Source organism: Labrus bergylta, chromosome 14, assembly GCF_963930695.1.
Source record: "Labrus bergylta chromosome 14, fLabBer1.1, whole genome shotgun sequence".
NCBI lineage: Eukaryota > Metazoa > Chordata > Actinopteri > Labriformes > Labridae > Labrus > Labrus bergylta.
Window position 1 is genome coordinate 10,292,564 of NC_089208.1, and position 27,210 is coordinate 10,319,773.

Sequence of the window (27,210 nt, forward strand, 5' to 3'; positions counted from 1 at the left end):
GGGACGCCAACAAACTGGCACCGAGTCCGCCTTGATTAACAGTTCTACCACACTTCCCCATGATAATCAAAAACCCGGGGCGTGTTCAAGAGAGAGAAGAGCGAGTTAACATTAGTGAGGAGAGCCAGTACGGTAGGCTGTACTATCATTAAAGGGATACTTCACACATTTGCATTAAGCTTTGTATTATTAGAAACCTGCTAGTATTTTTCAATGATCATGCATCCCGCCCTCATTTCCCCCTGAGATGGGAAACATTTGTATTTCTAAGTCTGAAAAGGAAATGTGAGGAACTAGCGTTGTAGTTTCACCCCGCTAACCGCAACAGCTTCCGATGACGCAAAATGACGATTTTTGCGTCATCGGAAGCTGTTGCCAATCCATAACCCTAACCAATGAAAAAAAAAACATAATTAAAACATCACATGATACATGTAAGGGATGTCAAGTAGTATTATAGATAGTATGAATTTATCAGAGCTTGTTAAGCAGCTGAATGCTCCACAGTACAAAAGATGCAATGTCTCTTTTAGTCCTCATCCTGGGCATCCTGTAGCCTACCTGCGCCAAGAAGTCAACAGTACATACTCAGATCGGACCTGCTGTGATCATGTTAAATAAATTCAGTGTGTATCGGTCTGTCAGGTATGAAATACTGCACATTTGATTCTCAGTAATCTTACTACCTAGTATAACAAGCTTGTCCAGTGTGTTCTTATTCTGTAGCCTATACAGACACCCCCCCTCCCTTTCCCCAACACTGAAAACAAAAGGTCAGCACACTTTGAATAAAGCTTTGTTCAAATAATTTTTAAACATTATTGAATAAGACTAGTATTGTTCAGTATGGCCTACAGTCTTGCATAATCAGGCTACTTTATAAGGAAAGATCAATAAAAAAACAGCAAAATACTAAAAAGTGTTCCTTGACTGTGGTTGTGTAGCCTACCTATTGCTTAAAATTCGGTTAAATAAACAACAGACTGTTAAAAGTAGCTATGCTGTAATTTCGGTAGTAGCCTACTGCCTACTTTGTTGTTTTGTTTTCTAGCCTACTTGGCATGTTACTCTGAGAGGTTGAAACCACGCCTTTGTAATTGGTTCGGACAGTGAATGTCTGTGAGAAAATTAAAGCTCATTAATGTACCATGTGGCTGGGTGGGTAGATGTGTGACTGTGTGTAAACATCACTTTACATCCCTCTGTCCTCACTCATCGGTGCCACTGCTGCGTTTATCAAGCTTTACGCACGGACCTGCAGTGTGCTCTCTCCTCCATCCTTGCATTTGCACCAGTATCTGGAGACATTTTTGGAAAGTTTCTGTGGGTTCTTTCAATTGGGAGTCTTTCTACCATCGACCTGTCAGTTCGGATGCCCCGATGAGAGATCCAGTTTACACAGCGGCTGCCATGGCTCATCATCCTTTCCAACCTCACCGACCAGGTGCTCTGCCTCTGTCAGCATTCTTCACCGCCGCACAGCAGTCACTTTTCCCCGCCATGACTTACCCAGAAGTCGCCTCGATGTCCGAGCCTCTTCCGGAGCAGGCTCCGTCTGACGCGGGGCTGCACGCGGCTCTGGGACGCCCACGTCAGCCGTCAGTTCATCCGCGGTCCTTAAAGAGTCTGCAGTCAGAGGAAGGACAGGATGACGACCCCAAAGTCACACTCGACTCACAGAATTTATGGAATGAATTTCACAAAAGGGGAACGGAGATGGTCATTACAAAATCAGGAAGGTAATTATTCTAAAATGCATCTGACAAATCATTGAATATGGTGCAAAGTAACATTTTAAAAGCAGGAGCCTAAAAATCACGTTTGTGATTTATGAGACGCGTTGAGACATCATAGGGGCGCTTTCCTTACACCGGTTCAATATTTTGTCTATTGCTCTGTTGAAAGTGTAGTAAAGCTTTTAAAAAGTTACATTCCTGTTCTTTAATCTGACCGTTTTATTTCCCATCCAATTCATTTCAGTTCAGTAAACCTTTTGGTATGAATGTGGAAAGACATGCCAAAGCATACGAAAACAAAAATGTAGTAATAATTAATAATTAAATACTAACAATAATAGTCAATAATTATATTATAACAAGAGTAATAATCATATATAAAATCAAAAATAGTACAAAAAGAAATTTAAGATAAAAAAGTGTAGTTTATTGTTTTATATTGTGTGTGTCTGTGGCTGTGCATGTGTGTTTAACATTAGTGTCCTGTGTCGGTGCCTTTTTGTGTGTCGATTTTGTGTGTGTTTGAGTTTGTATGTGTGCATGTGCATGTGTGTTTAAATTGCGTTTGAGTGTAGCTTTGTTTGTGTGTGTGTTTAAATTGCGTTTGAGTGTAGCTTTGTTTGTGTGTGTGTTTAAATTGTGTTCAGGTTCCGCTGGTTGTCCTCAGGTTTTGACAGGGCCGTGATGATACATTTTCCTGCTATGATCTCACAGTTGTGTTTTTCTCCCAACCTGTGTATTTCCCAACCTCGAATGACCAAAATCCCAGAAAGATAACATCCTCACCAAAACCTGAAATCCAAGTTTTCTAGCCTATACCAATCAAGAAATGTGTCATTATTCCTTCTTCAGGAGGATGTTTCCACCTTTCAAAGTGCGGGTGGATGGCCTGGATGAAACAGCGAAGTACATCCTGCTCATGGACATAGTGGCTGTGGATGACTGCCGCTACAAGTTTCACAATTCTCGCTGGATGGTGGCAGGAAAAGCTGACCCAGAGATGCCAAAGCGCATGTACATCCACCCAGACAGCCCGTCAAAAGGAGAGCAGTGGATGAGCAAGCCTGTGGCGTTCCATAAACTCAAACTCACCAATAACATTTCAGATAAACATGGATTTGTAAGTGTTAATTTCAGTCTTAATTGTAACTTGTTGTTGATAGGCTGATCCATTTCATTATATTTGATGCCGAGCTTGTCAAGATGACATCAATGTGAATAGATTTGACTTCTTTAAAGATACAACTTTTAATGTCATTTTGTAATGTATTAGCCAACTGACCAGGCCTATATTTGTTTCTGACTCTTTTTTTGTTTCTTTCTTTCTTTTTCTAGACAATACTAAATTCCATGCATAAATACCAACCCAGATTCCATATCGTGAGAGCTAACGACATAATGAAGCTCCCTTACAGCACCTTTAGGACTTACGTTTTCCCGGAGACAGAGTTCATCGCTGTCACCGCTTATCAGAACGAAAAGGTAAACCTGTGCATGCATGCATGATACTACTTTTGCAGTGACTATGATTTATTGATACATTTAAGGGTCCCTGTCCGGGGCTTAAATGAGATGCCTCAGCGCTGGGCCCTAATGAGCTGCTTTTTTCTTTTATTTCACAAGATTACACAACTTAAAATAGACAACAACCCCTTTGCTAAAGGCTTCCGAGACACTGGGAATGGAAGGCGTGAAAAGAGGTATTTGTTTTGCCATTAATACTTGCAGTTGTACAGATATAAAGAAATACTGTCATGGAGTCATTTTTTTTTTTTTTTTTACTAATTTATGATTTGCAGGAGTAAGCAGTTCACCATTTATCCACTGCATGAGACCCAGGGCAAAGCAGACCACGAAGGTGCTGAATCTGATGACTCATGTGAGCCACCCACTACCCGGGATCAGTTCCACTCCCCTCGTGAGCTGTCCACACCAACACGTCAAGGTGGGTTGTGTCATGTAGCATGCAGCCTTCATGAAGATGATTTGTATATTCAGACATCCCTAAATCCATTACAACAGGATTTCATCTGAACATTCATCCAGCCGTTTAAGACTTTGTATAAAAACCTTTTACAAAGCAGGCTTGTTACTGTAAGTGAAGAACAGGTGTTACTAATGACATTAACAAAGGCTTTATTCTATTTAAGTGTTGCACTAAGCCATTAAAGTGTGACGGTAAGCTTTCATGCACAATATCTGGATCCTGAGTTGAGACACTTAATGGAATTAAGTCACCAATAATGGTCTTATTTACACTTGGGCATGTCCTACTGTGACATTGTTGTCCTGTTAGGACACATTGGAGGCTTTCCAAGAAGTGAACTCAGGTCCCTGAAGGTGATGTACTCTAACGGGTCGTTCATATAGGCCGCTGTCACATCCACTAATCGCCTAAATGTGTTACAGCGTAGAATCTGCGCCCCCAACGAGATTAGCGCAGCGCAAGGTCGCGCTTGCCGTTCTTGCACACTGCGTTAAAAAAGTTAAACATGGGCGCAGCGCTCGGTGACGTCACCTCCGCGCATTCCAATAGGAGGGAGGCTCAGATCACCAACAAACGGTGTACTACTTTCCTGAGCTCTAGTTGACAAGACTTACCGGGACGTCGGTGAGAAAGCTCTAGATTTGAAAAGAAATGTGCAACAGTTTAGGCCTACACAGTGTTTGAAACAGCAGTAGAAATGTGTGTTTTGTATGGATGCGGTCGTTATAGAGCTGCAGCTCCCGGACGAGCCTAAACTCCCTCATATCCTGTCGTGCCCTGAGGATTTGATGAACACACACACACTATCTCCTTCTTTGCTGCTCGTCTCCTCCTCCTCATCAATAAAAAATATCAGGGCTTTCTACTGAATAGTGGACAGATACAAACATACTAGTGTATCCAGAAAGTAACTCTTTTCCCGACTATTGTTTTGGTCACCTAGCAACATGCTCAGTTACTCTTTGCTTATGCATGCTCCTCATCTGATTTGCGCCCTACTCAGCAGGGCACATCGCGTCCTATCTGAAAGGCCCTTGAGACTATGGGTATTTGAAATGTATGGATGTATGTTTAAAAAGTATTGGATGGAAGAGACTGTAGATAGATTGAGTTGCGAGGGGGGGAAACAAAAATCAAAATTCCATCACCAATTTTGATATATTATAGTATTTTATTCTTTAATTACAACTGACTGACTGACAAAAATCTAATTTTTACATTTTTTTATTAGCTTTCAAGCTAATATCTCGGTCCTCATAAACTAGTAATTTAGCCCTAGATTAAGTCATTCATCTTAAGGGTGAAAAATAAACGTTTACCAATGAGATGACACCCACATTTGGAGGAGATGACACATACAGACATCATGGGGTGAAAGAGACTTTCAGGAAATGTCTCCGGCTGGAAGTGACCCGGGGACATTGTGGTGACATTATCTTATCCACTCAAGACATAGGATGGCAACTAAAGTGAGCGACGAAAATAGGAAGGGAAGTTGTTTACGCGTAGACTTTAACCTTAATTTACTTTGTGACTCAATTTGACAGAGCAGAAATAGCTGGCACTAATGAATCAACTGTTAGTCTCTGGCGCCTCCAGATAAGTCACACAGGGCTGCTGTCTTGTTGGTGCCCTGAGATGACATCCTTCTGTCAAGGCTGTTTTACCTCTGCCTCCTCTGTTTTCTATTTAACATAACTAGCAAGGAAAGGTTTGCTCTTCATACTTTAAACTATGAATACATTTATCAAGCATAATGTTTTATTCCCCACAGATGACAACAATATTGGAAGTGATTCAGATATGGACCATCGGGATGTGGAAATTGCTGAAGTTGGCTGTTCAAGGACTGAGCGTGTGTCTTTTTTCAGCAAAAAAAACGAGGAGATGCCGAGAACCAAACCTGCTGTCAGTAAGAGCCCCGGCAGTGACGACAAAATAAAAGAAAGAACAATTTTCAGGACATCAGATGATTCGTCCTCTAAGGAAGCCGAGGCTTCAAAAAAGCCCACGAGTGAAATCAAAGATGGCGCCCAGCCTATGCTGTTGCAGGACTCGTCGTCCCTCAGTGCCGCACAGCGTCAGACTTTGGATTTCTCCAGCGTGCACAGGCAACAACAGTTCCTTAAGCTAGGGGCTCCTTTGCTGCTTCATCCTGGACAGTTGTCGATGAAGCCAGAGGTATTTCCCGCCGCTGGGATGGGACATCTGCTTTCTTCTTTGCCCGGAGTAAATAACCCGGAGAACGGAGGCTTTTCTTCTCAAAGCTTCACCTCTGCATCTCCGTTCATGTTTCACCTGTCACAGCACATGCTGGCATCTCAGGTACACTTAAGCAGGAGTACTATATGTCAAGTTTACTCTTAATTCAATGCACTTTCCAGACAGATATCTTAATGTGAGGATATTAGCTCCTTAAAGTGTCAAATCCAAAATCCGGTGTATGAGTATGGAACAAATATTTAATCTTTTCAAAGGTGTCCAATCTCGCAGGTTATATCTCTTTTTGTAATTGAACTGGCCCTTTAAATGTTCTGGGTAGAGTAGAGTAGCGCTCTCTGTTGGATTCCAAAGCGGGTTGTGACCCTAATGAGCTCTTAGTATTTCTATTCAAAGGTAACATGTACAACACAAATATGAAAGGCGGTTTGTGTATATCTGAGATCGTTAAATGACATTGTGAGATTACCTTAATGTATAAATCACATCTGTATTGAAGTTAATACAGTTGCCTTGGGGTTCTATAGACCTAACATCCTACACAGTATTCCTCTGATGAAATATCAGTTTTATCCAAAAACGAAAAGACAACAAGATGTAATCACTTTGCTTGGACTATATTACATTGATAAAGCATGGTGTGTCTTAAACTAGACTGATATTTACACTGATACAAAAAAAAAATACAAACAGTTCATGCCAGTTTTCCCGAAGTCAGTCTCTGGAAGTTGTATAATGTGGCACTGATTTGAAGTTAACTCAGGTCAGGTCAGGTTAGGAAAACAGTCGGAACTGTACGACTGCAGGGTCGATCTGTTGCTGCAGCACAAGCCTCAAACTATTTCTACAGCAGCAACTGATATTTCATTCTGAGACAATAGCCCGAGGGCTTTAAGTGGTCAAGAGGTGAAGACAAAGAAAAAACAAGGCAGCAAGATGAACACGATATTTCTTCTTTTTCTGCCCATTCTTAAATCTTGGAAGGTAAAAGCGCTGCTCAGCTGAACGTCTCGTTAGTAACCTGCAACGGGGGAATCTAAAAACAGATGTTGTCCCTTAAAAAGAGATCACAAGCAGTTTAAACTAGGTTTTGTTGTTTTTATGTAAATGGATCTCGTGTAGTAGAATCTCATAGGATTGGATAAATAAAACGATGGCATTTCCGCCAACATATCAGATTTTAAATTCAAACACAAGCCTGGTATTGCAGCTTAACTTTTTGTTTGTTGTGTGATTTCTCTTTTCCATGTTTGGTGTTAAACCAGTTTCAGTGCCTTTGAATGAAGGCTAAACATTCAAAGGCACTTTTATTTTTGCAAGGCTTTTCATGACATAAAGAGGATAAAAACCAATCCATGGTGCATACCATTTATATTTGTATTTCTTCATACAGGGAATCCCGCTGTCGCCCTTCGGAGGATTGCTCTCCTATCCGTACCGCTACATGGCGGCACCTGCTGCCATTGCTCCGGCTCTCCCCACCTGCTCCGCAACCTCCACACTGGCCAGAAACCACTGTTTCCGCAGCCACCAGCCCTGGTTACGGTTCAACCCTTATCAGATCCCCACCTCTGCCGCCTCATGCCAAAACCTGCTTACAACCGGATCACCTGCGAGTTCAAACTCCCTGTCTGAGCTGTCCAAATCTGGTAGCAGGGAGTCCAGTCCAGTGACTGAGAACCCGAGTGAAAGAACCAAGGTCAAGCTGAAGACGGCTCCGATTAAAACTATTGTCAAAGAGTCCATTAAGGAACTGCAAAGCCTACAGGATCCAGCTAGGCAATTTGGTAAACCACTTCCTTCACAATAGACTCTCCTGGATGTTGATTTTTATATTACACACAATGCATTCTGGGTGATAAACACAAACAAGTTTAAGCTGCACATTAGAAGCACTTATTTTGTCAGACATTGCATGTCTGCTGCTATTTTCTTTTTTAACATCATCATGGATTTGGGGATTCGCTGCTCAGAAGGTACCTAGATGTATTTATTATCACCAGGTATCATAATGTGTTCTTCTTTCAGTGGGAAGCATGTTACCATAAGTAATTTCAATAGTTCTGAAAGTAGTGCTTTTATGTCACTTAGAAAATGTCACATCTTAGACTAAATGTAGCCCATTTTAAACCACGTCATCAAACACTAATACAATACTTACTGGAAGTTCTTGAAGTTCTTCAAAAAACTGGGATTCCTTTGAGGAAAACAAGCTATATCCAAATTCAACACCCAAAGTGGACTGCTCTAAATGATGATTTGATGATGATGTGCTGCAGATATGAACAGGAAGTTGTGTTCTACTGATTCACAGTTTCACACTATAGTATGTGTTGATGTACCAAAGCTGCACCGTGGACTTACAGGGGAAAAAAACTCAGGAGTCTTTTATTTTTTAAAGAGCACTTGTTGGCAAATGTATTCTGGCAGGTTGTCTGCCAATTTATTCAGGTACATTTCTTTTGTGATTTTATTGGAATTTGTCACAGTTGAAATAAAGACGTTGTTCACATTTTGAGGTGTTTAATCTGTTAAGAATACATGGATGTAGTATAGAAGAAATAAGTTAGATTACATTTACTGTCAAAACAACTCTATACCAAGCAAAAAGAACAAACTGAATCTTGTCGGAAATATTTTCGTATTGACTGTTGTATGTAAACACATTGGATCCGTACAGCTTAGCCTGTTTTAGAAGTCACAAGAGTTGGACTGGATTCAATTCTCCAGTGTGGATCAGGATCCGTCTGGATCTTATCCTTAACCTGTAATCCTCTGAGTTTATTCAACTTCATCCGTAAGAGCTATCCTTATCCTTAATTATGTCCTTTTCTGATATACCTTGGTTGCCCTTTTAACACCACTAATCACTCTGGTCATCTTTTACGACACTCTAAAGGCTTCCCTAGGCCACAGTGGCTGTGAGTTCCATTACCTCCACCTTCTGAAGTAACATAATCTTTGACAGTGACCTGGCACTGCTACCTGCTTCTGCTCTACAGCAAACATTGATAACTGTTTTTAATTGAAGAAACATGTGACACTAAGGTACTTCATTGTTTATATGTAGTTGTTGAAGCATCACTACAGTGTGCTTCAATTTGTCCCATGCAACCGCTGCTGCTGCTGCTGCTGCTGCCGCCATGCCCTTGGCCATAGCGATGGTGGCTGAGCAATAAAGGTGAATGAGCCAGTTCAGTGCACTTTCATTTTGTATGCATGAGTGGAGCTCACTGCTTACAAGGGCAATTCCCAAAACATCTCTGCTTGTGACAGCAAAGCCACACTTGAGTTGCTAATCCCCCTGTCTGTACCTCACCTCAAGCTCTAGCATTAAAAAAAAAACTTTACATGGAGTACACTCATATTAACCCTCATAGTTGATATTAAAAACTTGGAAACATTTCTCTGACTTTTCAGGAGAGTATGGCCGTCACAACACTTGAGATTTGTTTAAATATGGAGATGCAAAGATTACATGATTGTACATGCTGCATGTTCATATGGGGCAGAATGAAAAGCAGCTGGAGGGGTTTGGATTGGGGCTGAATCAGCAAAAATGAATCTGAGGGTATCAGATAGCAAAATGAAGCTCCATCTGACTGTATCAGTCAGATTGGAATATGTTTATTTCTGAAATGAGTCAATGATCATAATCCATTAATTTATCATGATAAAGATGAAATAGTGATTAACTGCACAGCACTGTTGAATCAGGAGAAGAACGCTCCAATCACTTTGATATCGAGTTTGTTTTCCAATATATCTGCAAAAGTCAGTTTGCACATATTTTGCAGGTATTATTTTAAAAAGTACCAATAAATCCCTTGTCATTGAACTTAATCCAAATTCAATACATCAAAGTATAATATGTGGTCATCACTGAGGGACACAGACTGATAAAGGCCAGCAGTGTATCTGATGGTTTGTCCAGTTTGACACCAGCAGGGATGAATCACCCAGTGCTGGGGAAGAGCTACCCAAGAGAGAAGCCAGAACTAGATGTTCAAGTGACGGGGGAATACTGTGCTTTTATAAAGGAGTCACTTATAAAAACTGTTGACAAGTTATTCAATTCTGAAGCAATGAAAATCTCAAGCTCTGGGGATTTTTTTCCCAAGACAACAAGAAACGTTGTGACTGTTTAACCTAACACAAGTAGGAGGCCAATTAAAAGGAGAAAAAATCTTTGAGCAAATAACTCTGATAAAGTAAATCATCTTTATTAATCTTAGGTGCAATACATTGTAATAGTGTTAGTGTCAGTCTGTCTGTTTGGGTGATCACAATGTTTATTTCTTCATTTAATGTGTTCTTTTATAACAATCTTTTAGTTTATCTTTTAATGCTTTCTAAATAGTTTTGTTAAGTTCATTTTTTTGCTTGCCGTGAGGTACTTTGGTACGAAACCTTAGCACCCTATAAATAACTATGAACTTGACCTTGACATTGGTGAAAGTTGTGTCATAAATATGTTTGCAATCTGCACATAATATGCACAAGCAAACTTAAAAAATACTGGATCAAAAATACAGTCAACTTTTTCTCTGAGTGGCAAATGACAATTTCTATTATATTTCCAGGTCCATTTAGAGTGAAGTCAAATATAATATTGCTCAAATGGAATCCATTTTAAAGACTTGAACTGTTCAAACAATGTTTTAATTTTCATTGACATTCAAAGCTTTACCTCTTTCACTGTAGCTGCGTGTACAAAAAAAAAAAGGTCAGCTGGTTTCCCTAGAGAAAAATTGATCCAAAAGTCCCCCTCCCCCCTCTCTTTCCCATAGGCTAGTCTTATCTCAAAACCTTTTTTGTGTGTGTATTTTCTTCCTCTCGGCTGAGCGTCATGTTGTTCTAAAAGAAAATCTCTACGGGCCCAAAAAATGTGGCGAGGAGGTCAACTGCAAGGTTTCTACAGACCGCAGGAAAACTTCCCTCCCTGGAACGTTCTGTGTCTTTGGAGAGAACACCTATATCCTCCTGTTTTGCCAAGATGACAGGAAGAAAGAAGGTATACATAGGACTTAAATATTTCTCTTATAATTTATTTTGTGCAGAATAGTAATTTTATGACATTAAAGATATTCATTTGAAACACAAAGTGCTGCAACTGTAAAGGTGACTCCACTCACGACACGTCCATAAGCCTGCAGAGCTCAGATGATATTTCTAAATTAATCATTCTGTTTTGCATTACACCGTGTCAAAGCTACTTTGTGAATCTAGACTTACATTTCCCTCGATGCTGGAAGAATACTTCAGCATATTGCTGCGCTAAGTTTCCTGGCAAAGTGCTTGAAAGAGCTGGGATACAAATGTCAACACAGATGGTTCAAAGACACTACATAGTCGTCTAGCATACAATATGAATAATGCTCTTAACAGGGATATCATGCGAAAGCCTCTGTTATCATGAATAAAGCACTAGAGTGTCTCTGTCAGGGCTTTGGAAGAATACAGATACAAAAAAAAAAGGTGTAGTGATGATGGGAGGAGAGGTGAATCAGTTAGCTAAACTACAAAAAAGGGGAGCTGATTGATATGCTGAGGAAAATATACAGGAAAACACCATTTTTATTATTATTTTTGTTCATTCATAATGGTTAATGGACATTTGATAACCCCGTCATTTCAGATGTGTTAAGTGAATCCCCTGTTTTGTAAGGCAACGGGAATTCAGCCAAATCAAGCACACCTAGTTTGCTGTTATTGCAGATTACTTGTGTTAAGGAAAATTCCAGCAGCCAATCACGATGCATCGTTCACCACCATTGACATCAGCCAGTCTTCCAGTCAATTGTGGCAGCATATAAAATAAAACTATAAACGCAAGTCTTTCATTTGCCCCTGTGAGTTTAATAAATTAAATTATTTGAGTTTTGTTTTTTTCTTTCATAAATGTATAAAAACATCTGTATAAGAAAAATCCACCTGACACATACGGCACAATAAGATGTTGATGAAACGGCATGATTGCAGTGCAGGCATAATTGGGCCTGTCACAATAAAGCAGCCTCTTCAAAAGCGACAGTTTATGTCACCCAACACAATGCCACTTATAGTCTGGTTTCTGCAAAAAGATCCTACAGGTAAAGGAGCTGGATTAGACCAAGTGGATGGAGCAACAATGAAATGACCAATCTGTTCCTAGACGACCGCTACGGTGGACATTCCTCGAGCGCAATGACATTTTCTCAACGAATAGCCTCTGAAGCCATCTAGTGGGCCTTAGTTGTAATTACACCACAATTTTGATAAAGACGTAAACTAGCGGATGGATAGTGTACTGTTAGGTTTTAACTGTTTCTCACATTATTCTGGTGACACTTCAGCAATGGTCTAACATTTTATGGGTGCAATAACCTCAGTTATTCATTTTTTGACTGGTCTGTTTTGATTTTGTGTGCCATAAGAAATGATGTAGCTAATGTAGCCTTTTGTACACACCACACAAAGTATCTTATGGAAACTATATACGTTTTAGTTAAAAAAAAAAAAGAAAAAAAAAAGGAAGTGTTGGTTTAGAAGTTAGAGCAAATATTTATTTGACAATGTTTATTTGCAGCAGTCACTTCTAACCACTTCTAATCAGAGCAGCTATCAATGAAGAATGAGAAGAATCCGAGAACAAAGTAGTGCACAAGGTTGCAAAGCATGGACACATTGCTACATGTGTAAGAACTTGTTTTCTGATTGCTGAGCGTGCACTTTCACTGCATTCCACACGACAAGCTATGCAGCTTAACCTGCAGCTTACCCTATAGAAAAGAAGGATCATTACTTTTAGACAGTTACATTTAACTGTACCTTTGTCATTTGGTCATCTTGTCCTTTAATGATGGTCCATCTAAAGCTGCATAAAGCTCTTGTATTTCATTAAGGTTTGACTTAAACATGTGAATCACATAAAGTTTATTACATTGTTTAATGTAAAAAAATGTATAATAAAAATGAATGGAAATTTTATATGCAATTAAAATACATAAATCTTACATATCAGACCTAAATATTTTTGTGAGTTTGCTTTTTAGTTGTGATTGCTGAAATTGCAATTTCTGGTGTGATAACTTACTTTTCTTTAGGACTGTCTCCTTGGCAGTTTACAGAGGTGAGGGGGCTACCTTGTAAAGGTAACCATCATGTGTTAGTTACCTTGTCTTAATTATCAAATTTGAAAAAGACAATCAACCAAACACAGTCATAATATGTCAACTTTTTTTTTATCCCAGCTGCTGTTACCATATTGTCGCATGAGGAATTGTTCCCATAAACACAGTTTGAACTCTCCGGAGGAAGCTTGAAACAACAGTGGTGGTGTGCCCCAGGTTGAATAATGGCAAGTTCCAACAGAGCAGTACTCAAGTACCATGAACTGCTGTAGAGTTTGATACATTGAATAGGATGAAGACCTGCCTGGGAGACAATAAAACTGGATCATCTTAATGCTCATGTCGTTCTTTTCAGAGGAGAAACTTCTTTGACTTCAATATGAGTGTCATTGTAAGGTTCGCCTCTCAGGACAGGAGAGCAACATTCCTCTACAAATCAACTGAAAAACAGCTGACCATCACCACAATGTTGTTATATTTGCATATGTTTTTTTTTTTACTTGGCTCCAATGCCTGTAGACATTTAAGTGGCATACATTTTTGCACGTTATATTTTCTTATATAGGCTACTATTTCTTTTTCTACATAGTTGCCTGTTTGGATTACCAAAAAAACTTTCCTGATTGTTGTATTTATAATCAAGGTGCCGTTTACGTATTATTTCATGTTTGAATAATAAGGATATTAACTAAGAAGTGCCCCTTTTTCACTGAAAAAAAATAACTGCGTAGGTTTAATCAAATTGATTGGATCTTGGAAATGTAACACTATTTGCCACTTTTCTGTTATTTGAGTAAACATCTGTAAGCTAAGTGAATTATCTTGTTGCAATAATTATCTTTGGCAGATACTTGGAAGCTGATACGGTAGAGCCTCTGATCATTTCACCTCAACTATTTTTGACGTAAGCACAGTAGATTACTGAGTGCACTCGAGGCGTTGTCCTTGCTGCTGTGTTAACACCGGCACGGCACAGCTGAAGTTAAATAGCCTCTCGATAAGCCACGCTTACAAGTTTCAAATATAAGCAAATGATTAGTGAAGACATGGACATGAATCGTTTTTTTTTTTTAAACACAAGTGAAGTTCAGCTGCGCTTTCCGCGAGGCACTAGAAAGGTTTGGCATATAACAGCACGTGCACAACATGCACGACGTAGGACTACCTCCTCCGAGACGTGCCCCTCTCGTGGCCTTGTAAACCCCGCCCACAACACATCCTCCGGAGTCTGATTGGCTCTCTTAAAAATTAGACCTTCCTAGATCTATATTCAATAGATTGAGTATACATTAAATAGAACATGTAAATCCCAATGTAGGTATTATTAAAAATGTACCAATAAATAAAAAGTAGTTCAGGAAATGTTAGATTATTTGACTAAAGATAATTCTCAAGTGATAAGGGGCCTTCTGTGACATTACAATGCCAATGGAGAAATCCTAACCACGCCAGATATCGCAAAGAAACATGAAGACATCCATGGATGTAAGGAAAAAAATTAAACAGAACATAAATAGTTGTAATCAAGTGTACAGAATAAAGGAATGTAAAACACATGTTTTTTAAAATACGACTCACAAATTGCATAGAAGATAGTAATTGGTATCATACGTCTAGCATTGTATGTATAATACTATTGCTATGTGCTTCAATGGAAATGCATACATTAATGGAAAATTAGGAATTATATCTAATTATCACGCCAGTATAATTAAGAAGAAAGTATATTTAAGGAATATTAAGAGGAACTGTTCATGAAAAATTGTGAATGTTACATTTTCTGCATTATATACATAAGAAAATAAGGATTTAGGAATAAGAAAAATTTGCGTGACATTTGTGTATTGTTTTAGCTGGAAAAGAAAGTGCATCCCCTTAACCTCCAATCTTCTACACAACACAATCATTATACTTCTTATAGGTATTTATATTACATTCATGCAATTAAAAAAAATACATATTATTGTACGTGTATTCATATAGATATATACTTCATATAGTATTCTTTTATTTGTTAAATTTCATTTCATTCACATATTTCTCTGAAGCACCGATAGGCGAACCATCTGACTGTGCGGTCTTTTCTACCTTGTCTATTTCTATAGCGGAAGTTACGGTCAGAGGTCATCGTCCAATAGTAACCTGTGTGCGCATCATCACATCACCCCACTCTCTGCTGTTTAAGCGTCTGTCTGAGCCTAGTGACCTCATCATGATGTGATTTTTTTTTCTTTTCTTCATCTTCCTGACTTGGAGAGAGAGAGAGAGAGAGAGAGAGAGAGATGTCTTAAAAGACTCGATTAGTTTATCGATCTCTGGGAGTCAACTTTGTCAGGATTACGCTCCGGTACGTCTCCACCGGTGAGTTGACGTTTTATCCACGCTGAACAAAGTGCACCGGGTTCCCGAAGCATGCTGCGGTACAGTAAACACCTGCAGTGCGGTCAGCTGTGCTGCTGTGCTTTGCTGTGTTAGTGCCATCACTGTGGCATTATACATGTATTAGCAGCTGCCGGTGAGATAGCTAACGATGCTGTTAGCTTGAGGCTGATGTTGAGGGAGAAAGCTCGCCGTGACTGTTATTTAATCTCACCTAGTCGACTTTAAATCATCAGCATATATATACATATATATATAGATATAGATATAGATATATATATGTATGGTTTCATCCTGAAGTTTCGTTTTGTCCTCGGTATTGGTTTGTGATGCTGCCCTTCCTCACGTTTTCAGCGTGCCTGGCTTTAGTGCTCGTCTTGTTTTTCTGGTCTCGCAAGCAGCTAGCGATAGGTAAGGTGTGCCCTCACCTGGGAGTAATCTCTCTCTCTCTCTCTCTACCTCTCTACCTCTCTACCTGAACAGGCATGTAGAAAACTTTTACTGTAGCAACGTAAAGAATGAGACGCATGTCAGTCAGGACTGTGGCAGCTTCGTCTTATTTACATCTTCTTCTTTTTTTAAATACAATGTTCAGGACGTCTGTGGCAATCTAGCAAGTGGAAGAGGTAAAGTCTTTATATATCGATTATAGATTTTATAGAGTACAAGTCTTTAACTGAACTGGTTGACATATGTAGAGGATTCAGTTTCTCCTGGTTGAGATAATGCCTCACATACTTGTTGATGTGTAGTTACTGTCAACACTACTTAGTATTTTTTTCTTGTTTTCTAGATATTGTCATTTTGGTCAGTACAATAACCTATACACAATGTTCTGATGCTCGCCGCGTGGGTTCAAGTGGTGTAATATGTTGTAACGCTTTATCAAGATGCATATGTTTATGTAACCCACTTTTGCAATAAGACAAACAGCATGAAACACAGGTGTTGTGACACACTGACTTTAACCCCCCTTCTGTCTCCGCTATAACTATCGCTGCCACTTTTGTGTGTCCCCCCCATCTCGACAGTTTTTGCAGCCTGTTCGTGTCGTCCAGTCATGGCACAGAAGGACGGTGCTGCCAAGAAGAACCCCGCTGTTGCCGCGCTGCACTCTCACTTTATCGTGGGATCGGTGTCGGAGGAGAACTCGGAGGATGAAATCCCAGTCAAGCCCGACCTGCCGCTGGAGGACAAGGAGCCCCGGTCCTTGTCTCCTTCCTCCGGGAGCTCAGACAGCACCTACGAGATGGGGTTCGACTCCATCGATGGGCCCATACACAATCTAAGGTTAGAATTCAGACCTCCACTTTCTGCATCGTTTCTGGACTGCAAACAATGCAGACCAACTTTTGAAGAGAGGTTGTACCAAGTATTTGGATGCTTCTTGCATTTATTCCCCCTATTTATTGAAAATATAACAATTCTTTCTGGCTGAAAATAAGAAGTCGCTGTTGTGATTTAAGATTTATTTATTTTTGAATTGGTAACTCTTAATCAAATAGTGCATTGAATTTGAAGAATAAGACAGAAAATGCATCCATCAAACTGCACTGTTTCTTAGTGGCTGTAAAGCATACAGATGTGAATATAAAATAAAACCTGCAAATTCCATCTTCATGAAAGTACAGCCCAGCAGTCCAACATGAGTACACTCTGTTCATAATATCTACTCCTCCTCCTTTGCCGGGTAGTGCTCCTTTTTGGGGTACATGTGGTTTCAGTAGCTGCAGTGCACGCTGCTAAAGGTGTCTTTGTTTCTCTGTGTGCAGAGTCTGTGAGGGAGTCCTGGAAATTAGGCCTAGACTTCAAAATGTTGGTTTTGGAAAGGTGGAAATATGTGTATTTAAAAAAAAATCCCAACCAAAAAGTCATAAGGAGCTATTCAGTGATGACAGACTTTTGCATAAAGCTTGAAGCAGTCTCTTCGGTATGCCCTGAGAGTTTCAAATAAGATCTGATGTAGGTAACATATTATCCCCAAATCCTCTTGACTGAAGTGGGTAAGACTTTTTTTTTTAAAACTCTGATTACGTGTACTTTTTGTTTAAAAATATTATTTTATGTTCCTGCTATCCCGTGGGGTGGTGTTGGTGTTTTTTTTTCCTATCCTGCCGACCGCCTTCTCATGCCAGTGAGGAGAATCAAATTTGTTAAGCCACTTTTAGTTGAACATTGACATAATCATCATACGATTTCAGAATCATCTCTTTGTCAATGATTGCTTTTTCCAGTCTGGTTTTACATCATCAGTTTGGCAGAGATTGAGGGGTTGGTGTGGAGGTTAAGGTTGAGGACCGGCTGAGAAAAGCTTGGACAGCAGTTTTAAAAAACTGGACTTACTTGATGGGGGGGGGGGGGCGGTGTCTGCCTGCCTCCTCCTGCCTCCTCCACCCCCCTTATCATCTCTCTCATAGGACAGAACCGACTCTTGCTCCACATCTGAGTTGAAATTACAGCCTCCATTCACTAGGGATTCATTTCCCTCATGCCAGTAACCCCTCCAGTGATGCAATAATGCAGTATCAGCCCACAGACACCAGCCAGCCAAACAAGCACAGCCTCTACCACACCTTCCAGCTGATACTCATATCCCTCCCCCTGTATTAGCCATTCCCCAGTTTGGTCCCCCTTTAGGTGGAGCTTGAGTTTCATTTGAATACACTGGTAACTGCTAAGTGCCGGTGGAGAAACGTGCCCGAGCATGTAAACATGTTTTAAGAATGTAAGAGTGTTCAGATGTCAGTGGTAACACTGGTAGTTTTCACTGAGATCCCCCCCCCCCCCCCACCCACACTTCTGCTTTTTACGACATGCAAATAAGTACCATCATTCCTATCTTAACTATGTTGTGTTCTCAGGCGTTCTTTGACATCTGTAAGGTGGCAGTAAATCGCTTACAAGTGCATGATAAGAGACAGTAGTCAACCCCTTTATCTATAAGAGGTGATAACAAGTTTTTTTTTTTTATATCTTCTGGGCTGTTAACATAAACCGACTTCTAAGCCTTTGCCAGACACATGGGATGATCTTCCTCTAGCAGTTTGATTCGAACACATTTTTAATGTGTTCTTTCTTGTTCTTTCTACTCTGAAACTGGAGATGTTACAAAATGCCATAAAATGCATTCTTTGTATGTTTTGCAACAGGCCAAGCATGTCAGGGCTGCATCTGGTGAAGCAAGGCAGAGATCGCCGTCGCATTGACCTCCAAAGGGACTTCACTGTGGCCTCTCCTGCAGAATTTGTCACCCGCTTCGGTGGCAACAAGGTCATTGAAAAGGTGAAAACATCTATTTTGCTAAAAGGATGCTGAGTGTGGCAGAGTAAATCACATGACATTGTAAAATGAATCCAAGTAATGTGTGCAACTTCTACAATAAGATAACTGCCGTGATCGGGGGTGTTTGCATCGTACAGCCGTGACATGGGCGTCTCATAGAACGTGACGTCCTTATGCATATAGAAACAGCATCATCTTGTGATCAGCCATTATTATTCGTAGCTCAACTATTGTGCTCCTCCAGGTGCTTATTGCCAATAATGGCATTGCAGCGGTCAAATGCATGCGCTCCATCCGCCGTTGGGCCTATGAGATGTTTCGCAATGAACGAGCGATCCGCTTCGTTGTGATGGTGACACCAGAGGACCTGAAAGCCAACGCAGGTGAGTCTGAGTATAATGTGGCTCTCAACACGGAATATGCTAGACATGGCTTAATGGTGCATTCATGTGATGTCGGACACATCGGAAAAGCGAGTTTCCGAGTTGGAAATTGCACATGATAAACCGTCTGCTCAAGTCGGAGTAACAACTCGGGAACTCTGGGGAAAAATTAGGTGACGGACTTGCCGATGAAATCATAATCGTCAAAAAATATGTTTTGTTAATGTTAAGATACTTTTTTATTAATTCACGCTTTGCACATCCATAACTTGTAACAGTGACATTCCACACATCTTCTTCATAGCTTCCTTGCTGTTTTCAATATTACAATATTCCGACTTTCTGTACTGAAATCACATGAACACACTGATGTTGGAAGAGCGACTTCCCAACTCGGAAACTGGGACCATCCGATGAGCACATGAATGCAGCATTAGTCTACATAGCTTTAAGAAAGTACTCCAGAATTTAGGTCCATTATTTTTTTTTTTGTGTTTAGCTAACTCAAAAGAAAGTCCTCTTGTATCGTAGCTGTGCCTGCAGTATCAAAGATTGTCTGTGCTTCCGTTTCTTGCAGAGTACATCAAAATGGCAGATCATTACGTGCCTGTGCCGGGAGGGACGAATAACAACAACTATGCCAATGTGGAGCTTATACTGGACATTGCTAAACGCATACCTGTTCAGGTACCATAACACACCGGATCTCTGTCTGTATATAAGGTGTTCCTCAATGAATATTATTATATCATTGATTGAGTTCATCTTGTTTCCTGCAGGCTGTGTGGGCCGGGTGGGGTCACGCCTCTGAGAACCCTAAACTCCCAGAGCTGCTCCATAAGAATGGCATTGCTTTCATGGGTGAGAAAAGCTTTTTCACGGTTTGTTGAGCCTATCACTCACTTTCTAATTGTCAGTTTACTCGACTGAAATTACTCCTTTTCTTCTCCTTCCTCAGGTCCCCCAAGTCAGGCGATGTGGGCTCTAGGCGACAAGATCGCCTCGTCTATCGTTGCTCAGACAGCTGGAATTCCAACTCTGCCTTGGAGCGGTACAGGTGGGTTATAATTACTGTTGGGCCGTAAGCTTTCCTTTTCTTTTTTTCTTTTCTGGCTGTTTATGATCCTTTTTTTTTTTTTTTTTAAACAACACAAAAATTTAACAGTTTGATTGTTTTTGTTACTTTTGTTTTCATAAGATCCCGGAGATTTCTTTTTTTTTTTTTTTTTTTTTTTTAAACAACTTGCATCCCACAGCTTCCCTAAGATGTATGCTGAAATGTCTACCTGCTTACCTTATCCAGGCCTGACAGTAGAATGGACAGAGAGCAACCAGAAGAAGAGGGACATTAACGTTCCTTTAGACGTGTACGAGCTTGGCTGCATCCAAGATGTAGAGGACGGCATGAAGGTAAGCATGTGATTTAACTGACGGCTCACAATGCAAAACGAATGTTGCTTGTTCTGTCACGTACCGTACATGTATGCTACAGTTGTATGTTTCAATTACCAGGCGGCAGAGAAAGTCGGCTACCCTGTGATGGTGAAGGCCTCAGAGGGAGGGGGAGGAAAGGGGATCCGTAAAGTGAACTCTGCTGATGATTTCCCAAACCTCTTCAGACAGGTCGGTGGAGACTAAATCTGTTCTTTGAGTCATCAGGAAGGACTTAAGACTCTCTAGAATAAAGTACAAATGTACCAGTAGAGGTGCAAAGGAAATAAACAAAAGTATTTTTGTGGATTGTAAGACTGCAAGGGTTTTCTTTCTCTTTGGTTTTCCAGGTCCAGGCAGAAGTTCCAGGATCGCCTATTTTTGTCATGCAGCTGGCCAAGCATGCGCGCCATCTGGAGGTCCAGATCTTAGCCGACCAGTATGGAAATGCCATCTCCCTGTTTGGCAGAGATTGTTCCGTACAACGACGGCACCAGAAAATCATAGAGGAGGCTCCTGCTACCATTGCCACCTCTGATATTTTTGAGGATATGGAAAGGGTACAGCAATGTTTGCACTTGAGCCTGGTTCATATAGGACTATGTGACAAAAAATTCTTTGGGGGTGAACGTGTCTCGCGTTGGTGGCAGATTTACGTAATTTTTGAGCTGGAATGAACATAGACATTCTCTATGTTGATTTCCTCCAATAATACTATAGAAAGGTCATCAGAAGTCTGTCTTCATTAATCAATAACTTATTTATAACATTATGATAGGGCCCGACTGACATGGAATTTCTTGGGGCCGATAGTGATATTGGGAAGAAAAAAAAACCGATACGTTATATCTGCTGATATCTTTCTTGGATATATTTCCGATCTATAGCGATAGAAAGATGTTCACATTTATTGTGTTGCCCCCTCAAATGTAATTATCAAACATAAAACAAAGACAATTTTGTTACTCAACTGGAAAGTAACTGCGCATATATGTGCTCGACACTCTGGAGAGTGATAATACTTGTGGTAATCCATTTAGCACACTCGGCTTGTGACAGCCACGCAGAGAACTGCTAGTGTAATCCAATGAAACTCAAATTAAATGCTCTTTCACCGGTGAATAAATCTAGTAATATCTGCATTAAAAAGTAGCTGACATCGATAGTCACTGGATATGTGGACATTGGCCGATAAATCGGTCGGGCTCTACATTATGGTATTCCCGCTGCAGTGCTCCTCAACTTCATTCACTGCTTCTACTGCCAAGAACGTTATGTAGTGGGAGTGTGCTCTACTGGACAAACTCCTGTATCTAAATAACCTGGAGCATTCCTCTTCCTTATTGTGTCTTCTGTGAAATACGTTTTCATAATGTAGCATACAGCATGCACAAATACAGGTATTTGTGTCAGGCCCCCTATAGTCAGAAAATATTGGCTAAGACATTTATAAGTCAGTTCTCCATTTATCAGTTTAATATTAGGAACACAATATAGCCTTAGACAAAATACATCACTTCAGATTGATGGACCCTTGAAGATGATTAAACCTGGATATGAACAGTGTGGTGTTCTCTTCTTAGTGCGCAGTGAAGCTGGCTAAGATGGTCGGGTACGTCAGTGCAGGTACAGTGGAGTACCTCTACAGTCAGGACGGCAGCTTCTACTTCTTGGAGCTCAACCCTCGTCTGCAGGTGGAACATCCCTGCACTGAGATGGTCGCTGATGTCAACCTGCCTGCAGCCCAACTGCAGGTCAGTCTCACACACACACACACACACACACACACACACACACACACTCCTGCAGGGCACACTGTGGTTTCATCACACACAGTGCATCACAGTCCACTACTGTCCTGCTGGAGACAAAGTTAGCACGCTTCATTGCTTAACACTAGACGGGGGCCCCCTGTCACCATGGCAACCGTCTGCAAAAGAGGGAGGCGATATGCAGAAACATTGTAGTCGATACCCGTGGTTGTAACAGCGCTTGGTCACGCGGTGTGAACTGCAGAGCTCGGGATTGTGTGTAAATAGGTCAGTGGCAGTCTAGCTGAGGGGCAGCACGGCTGGGAAAGCTTTTGTAGTCAAGCTGATTGGGTGTTACAGTGTGAGTGACACACACTGTCCGGCAGAGAGGATGAGGGGTCACAACAGGACTCACTATCTCTCTACAAGATGTTGTGCATAAAACTGAAAACATAACAAATATCAGATAAGCATGTCATCATTCGGAGCAAATACATCGAGTCCACAGTTGACAGTGTCAATTTCTTTATTGAAAAATATGACGAGAGGACATTTTAAAATCATTCAAACTAAACCTATAAATCAAAGAGAGGAAGAAAAAAAATAAAAGAAGCTAAAATATAAAAAGAGTTATACAAAAATAAGAGTCAAAGTTACAGTTCAGAGTTATACAGATAAAAAAAAAAAAAAAACACGCATGGTCATTAGGCGAACTGCACCAGTAACCTGTTGCTCGCTCTCCCTCGCGTGCTCGTCATACGTGCTCGTACGTACACAAACGAGCATCATCATCGCGTAACACTGGATATTTACTGACATAATGTTTACAGAGGAGGTAAGTGAAAGTCTGTGAAGGAGTCTGTGTGTCTGTATTCATTCTCCATCCTACAAATGACAGTCTCTGCAGGCACTGGCTGAGAGCAGGAGTGTGTGATGAGTTTGTACCGTTGATCTCTGTAAGTGGAGCGGAGTGAGGAGGACGTTGAGAACGTGCATAAAATGGCACTTCCTGGAGCTTTCACGGAAAATACAACCCGGGGGAAAAATTGTATACAGGCAACACAGATAGACAGTGAACATCTAGTTTTTCACATCAGTTAACCGTTCACTTATTAATGGTCGATAAGAAACGATTTATACATGTAAAAAGTTAAATATAGAACCTTTAAAATAGTTTAATGGAAGGCAGGTGTAAAAACACGAGTCTTCAGTTTGTTCAGTATGTGTGGAACATAGAAACTGAACGCTGCTTCTTAAAGTTTGTTTCTCACTCTGTGGACTGAGAGCAAACCTGTCCTAGACAATGTGAGTGATGTGGACCATGATGGTTTAAAGCTAATCAGTGGGTCCCTGATGGGATTTGGCCCCAAAACCTTTCAGCGCTTAACCAGCAGCAGTATTTTAAAATGTATTCTCTGACAGACAGAGAGCCGATGCAAAGACCTCAGAACTGGAGTGATGTGATCCACTTTCCTCGTTTTAGTGAGGACTCTAGCAGTCCTAGTGTTCTGAATCAGCTGCAGCGGCTGACTGATGTTTTAGGGAGACCTCTAAAGACACTGTTACAGTAATCAAGTCGACTGAAGATAAAAGCATGGACACATTTTCTTGAGTCTTAAGTCCTCTACTGACTTTGTCATTGTCTTTTTTTGACTATTGAAATTTAGAGTCCATCAGTGCACCCAGATTTTTTTTTTTTGCTTGGTCTGTGGTTTTGAGTTGTCCTCGACTAAAACTAAACTTAAAACTACCAAGGGTAAAAATAACTGCAATGTGACTAAAACGTACGAGCATTATTGTCTTAAGACTCAAATAGCTGCTGAAATGAACACTGTCACGTGTGTGATGCAATGTGCAGTTAAAGTTGTGTAACACTAATACAACCGTGTTCTTTCAGATTGCCATGGGTATCCCTCTTCAAAGGATCAAAGACATCAGGATGCTTTATGGGGTCCAGCCCTGGGGAGACTCTCCCATTGACTTTGAGGGACTGTCGACAGCACCATCCCCCCGGGGCCATGTCATCGCAGCACGTATCACCAGTGAAAATCCTGACGAGGTGGGCCACCCTCCCTTCTGGCTGCCATACAAAATATGTACAGCTAAAGGTTACACAGAGTCTCTGATTTCTGTTGTGGTTGTTCTTATTACACTTTCCACTTGGTAATCCTGTTGTGACATAAATAAAAGCCTCTGTTTTGACTTCTCCAAAGGTCAAATCGTCTCTTTAACCTTTTGTTCACTCGAAGTCATGACATGTTGTGTTATTGCAGGGTTTCAAGCCGAGTTCTGGAACAGTGCAAGAGTTGAATTTCCGCAGCAATAAGAACGTGTGGGGCTACTTCAGCGTCGCAGCTGCTGGAGGGCTGCATGAGTTTGCTGACTCCCAGTTTGGACACTGTTTCTCTTGGGGAGAGAATCGGGAAGAAGCCATCTCGTGAGTACATACAGGGATTCTAAACCCCTGTTGTATCATAAAGCTTTCTCAATTACTGGAACAGAGGTTTAAGTTGACATATTTATGTCTTAAACATATCTTAGTAACATGGTGGTGGCTCTGAAGGAGTTGTCTATCAGAGGAGACTTTAGGACGACAGTGGAATACCTCATAAAGCTGCTGGAGACTGAAAGCTTTCAGCACAACAGCATTGACACTGGCTGGCTGGACCGGCTCATCTCAGAGAAGATGCAGGTATACAGATGCTTTCCAGCTGTGGTCACTTGATACTCTTTGAGAAAAATACATGAGATCATTGTTGGAGCTTATCTTATCTTCATCCCCCTGGCATAGTGATTTTCCTGGATAAGAAGTAAGATATCTGCTTTTGTGCAGGCGGAGCGTCCCGACACCATGCTGGGAATCGTTAGCGGGGCTCTTCATGTGGCAGACGTCAATCTGAGGAACAGTGTCTCCAACTTCCTGCATTCTCTGGAAAGGTAAGAATCCAGCATGGTCATTGGAGAAACCAAACGTGTGTTGGTTTGAAGAGAAAACAAAACTCTCTCTTTTTTCTCTCTGAACAGGGGTCAGGTGCTGCCTGCTCACACACTCCTCAACACTGTGGAAGCGGAGCTGATCTATGAAGGCACAAAGTACGTCCTGAAAGTGACCCGACAGTCTCCCAACTCCTACGTGGTCATCATGAACCACTCCTCTGCCGAGGTGGACGTCCATCGTCTCAGTGATGGAGGTCTTCTGCTGTCTTATGATGGAAGCAGCTACACCACATACATGAAGGAGGAGGTGGACAGGTATGAGGACACAAAGCTTTTGAATACTGTATTGTGAATTGACATGTGTTCATTTAGCAAATTACCTTGATAATACCTTCACTCAGCTGTATAGGAGTTACTTGATGTACTTGTGACTTCTGATTTCCGTTCCTTCAAAGACAAAATATGTTTTGTGTTCTTCAGGTATCGCATCACCATCGGGAACAAGACTTGTGTTTTTGAGAGGGAGAATGATCCTTCGCTGCTGCGATCCCCTTCAGCAGGAAAGCTCATCCAGTACACGGTTGAGGATGGCGGCCATGTTTTTTCTGGCCAGTGCTATGCTGAAATAGAGGTACATTGTGTTCGAGAAAATGTGAATGACCCGTAGTTCAAATCGTTGCATTTTTCTTTGACTTTAGAATGATACAAACTGTTTACTTGTATGTTTCAGGTCATGAAGATGGTAATGACCCTCACAGCTGCAGAGTCTGGTTGTATTCACTATGTGAAGAGGGCTGGAGCAGCACTGGAGCCCGGATGTGTCATTGCCAAGCTGCAGCTGGATGACCCGAGCAGAGTGCAACAGGTACATTTATCTTTCAGCTCCTTCTGTTGTCAAAAGTTACAGACTCTTAAATTACAAAGTGTTTCAAATGCATATATAACAGAGGCACTGAACTTGTCAGGGCGACTCAACCAAAATACAAATAATCCCTGTGGTCATATTGAAATGTCGTCTTTTAACACAATTTCAGCATGAACATGTTTTTAGGCTGCTTCAATGAGGTGTTTGAAAATCCCAACTATCTCATGAAGAGGGTATGTAGGACATCAAACTATCACGGGTTCAGAGGGACTGAAACGTGATTGTTTTCTAATAAATTGATGATGCCAAGCAAGAGTACCGTCATGTGCAGGGGTGTTTTTTCTTTTCAAAGGCTGAAAGTAAACGCCAAAGGGAAACCATTTAAGTTGACAAAACCTTAAAACTAGGGAGAGGCCCCCAAATAATAAAATCAATGTGAACTGCTGATGGCAAAGCGGTCCAACGTTCAAATGTAACTTCTAGCCATCATCCTCATCACAATTTACAATCAGATGTTTATGTAGCTCCCTCACATAAGGAGAAGCTAATCATTTGTATTGCCCTTCCTTGAGCAATTTGGCCGAAACCCGGTTAATAAAGCAGCAAAGAGCATCACTGTAAAGGAAAGGGTGCGCTTTATGAAGTCAAGACCTCAATGTTACAATCAGACAGCCTACAAAGATAACACGATTATGACTTCTCTAAAGGGAATCAGTCTAATGTCAGATAGTTGGGAGGATTTATTAATGATGCAGATGGGGCTCATGTCTTACAGCTTTGTCACCTCAGCAGAAATCACAGCACATTTTGCACTTTCTTTGACAAACATTATTCAGATTAACTGCAGGTGTCTGTGTTTAAACCTAGAGAGCACTCCTAGACTTAATCACTGGAAAACCTGGTGTCCAAGATAACAGCACATGCACACCATAATATTTGAAAAATGTAATATTTTATATATTTTTTTTGTCTTGTAGGCAGAGCTGCACACCGGCGCCCTGCCTACTATTCAGGCAGTAGCTCTCAGAGGGGAGAAGCTCCACAGAGTCTTCCACAACACACTGGACCATCTCGTTCACATTATGAATGGTTACTGTCTCCCTGAGCCTTTCTTCAGCGCTAAGGTA

The 27,210-nt window shown here is 40.9% G+C and overlaps 2 protein-coding genes across 11 annotated transcripts in view; both read left to right on the forward strand.

Annotated features, from left to right (window-relative positions):
* Nucleotides 1-1,174: 1,174 nt before the first annotated feature.
* Nucleotides 1,175-9,149, forward strand: LOC109981424 (T-box transcription factor TBX2b-like). Its single transcript, XM_029276660.2, has 7 exons — nt 1,175-1,739; nt 2,589-2,856; nt 3,072-3,218; nt 3,360-3,436; nt 3,536-3,681; nt 5,498-6,048; nt 7,337-9,149. Exons 1-7 carry the CDS (start codon nt 1,381-1,383, stop codon nt 7,751-7,753), a joined length of 1,965 nt encoding a protein of 654 aa, XP_029132493.2. The 5' UTR covers nt 1,175-1,380; the 3' UTR covers nt 7,754-9,149.
* Nucleotides 9,150-15,221: 6,072 nt separating this feature from the next.
* acaca (acetyl-CoA carboxylase alpha) overlaps nt 15,222-27,210 on the forward strand; it is a 36,095-nt gene continuing 24,106 nt past the window's right edge. For 3 of the 10 annotated variants that reach the window (XM_065962803.1, XM_065962804.1, XM_065962805.1), the window contains exons 1-19: nt 15,223-15,416; nt 16,466-16,724; nt 18,584-18,716; nt 18,961-19,099; nt 19,677-19,786; nt 19,879-19,960; nt 20,058-20,156; nt 20,403-20,509; nt 20,612-20,722; nt 20,881-21,090; nt 22,114-22,284; nt 24,179-24,340; nt 24,555-24,718; nt 24,823-24,973; nt 25,115-25,218; nt 25,306-25,533; nt 25,699-25,849; nt 25,949-26,083; nt 27,061-27,207. In XM_065962803.1, coding sequence (XP_065818875.1) covers nt 16,495-16,724; nt 18,584-18,716; nt 18,961-19,099; nt 19,677-19,786; nt 19,879-19,960; nt 20,058-20,156; nt 20,403-20,509; nt 20,612-20,722; nt 20,881-21,090; nt 22,114-22,284; nt 24,179-24,340; nt 24,555-24,718; nt 24,823-24,973; nt 25,115-25,218; nt 25,306-25,533; nt 25,699-25,849; nt 25,949-26,083; nt 27,061-27,207 — 2,634 coding nt within the window. In that variant the 5' untranslated portion in view covers nt 15,223-15,416; nt 16,466-16,494. Of the gene's footprint in view, nt 15,417-16,465; nt 16,725-18,583; nt 18,717-18,960; nt 19,100-19,676; nt 19,787-19,878; nt 19,961-20,057; nt 20,157-20,402; nt 20,510-20,611; nt 20,723-20,880; nt 21,091-22,113; nt 22,285-24,178; nt 24,341-24,554; nt 24,719-24,822; nt 24,974-25,114; nt 25,219-25,305; nt 25,534-25,698; nt 25,850-25,948; nt 26,084-27,060; nt 27,208-27,210 lie in introns of all 10 variants that reach the window. The other 7 variants (XM_020630175.3, XM_065962809.1, XM_065962808.1 and 4 more) reach the window with 3 other exon arrangements.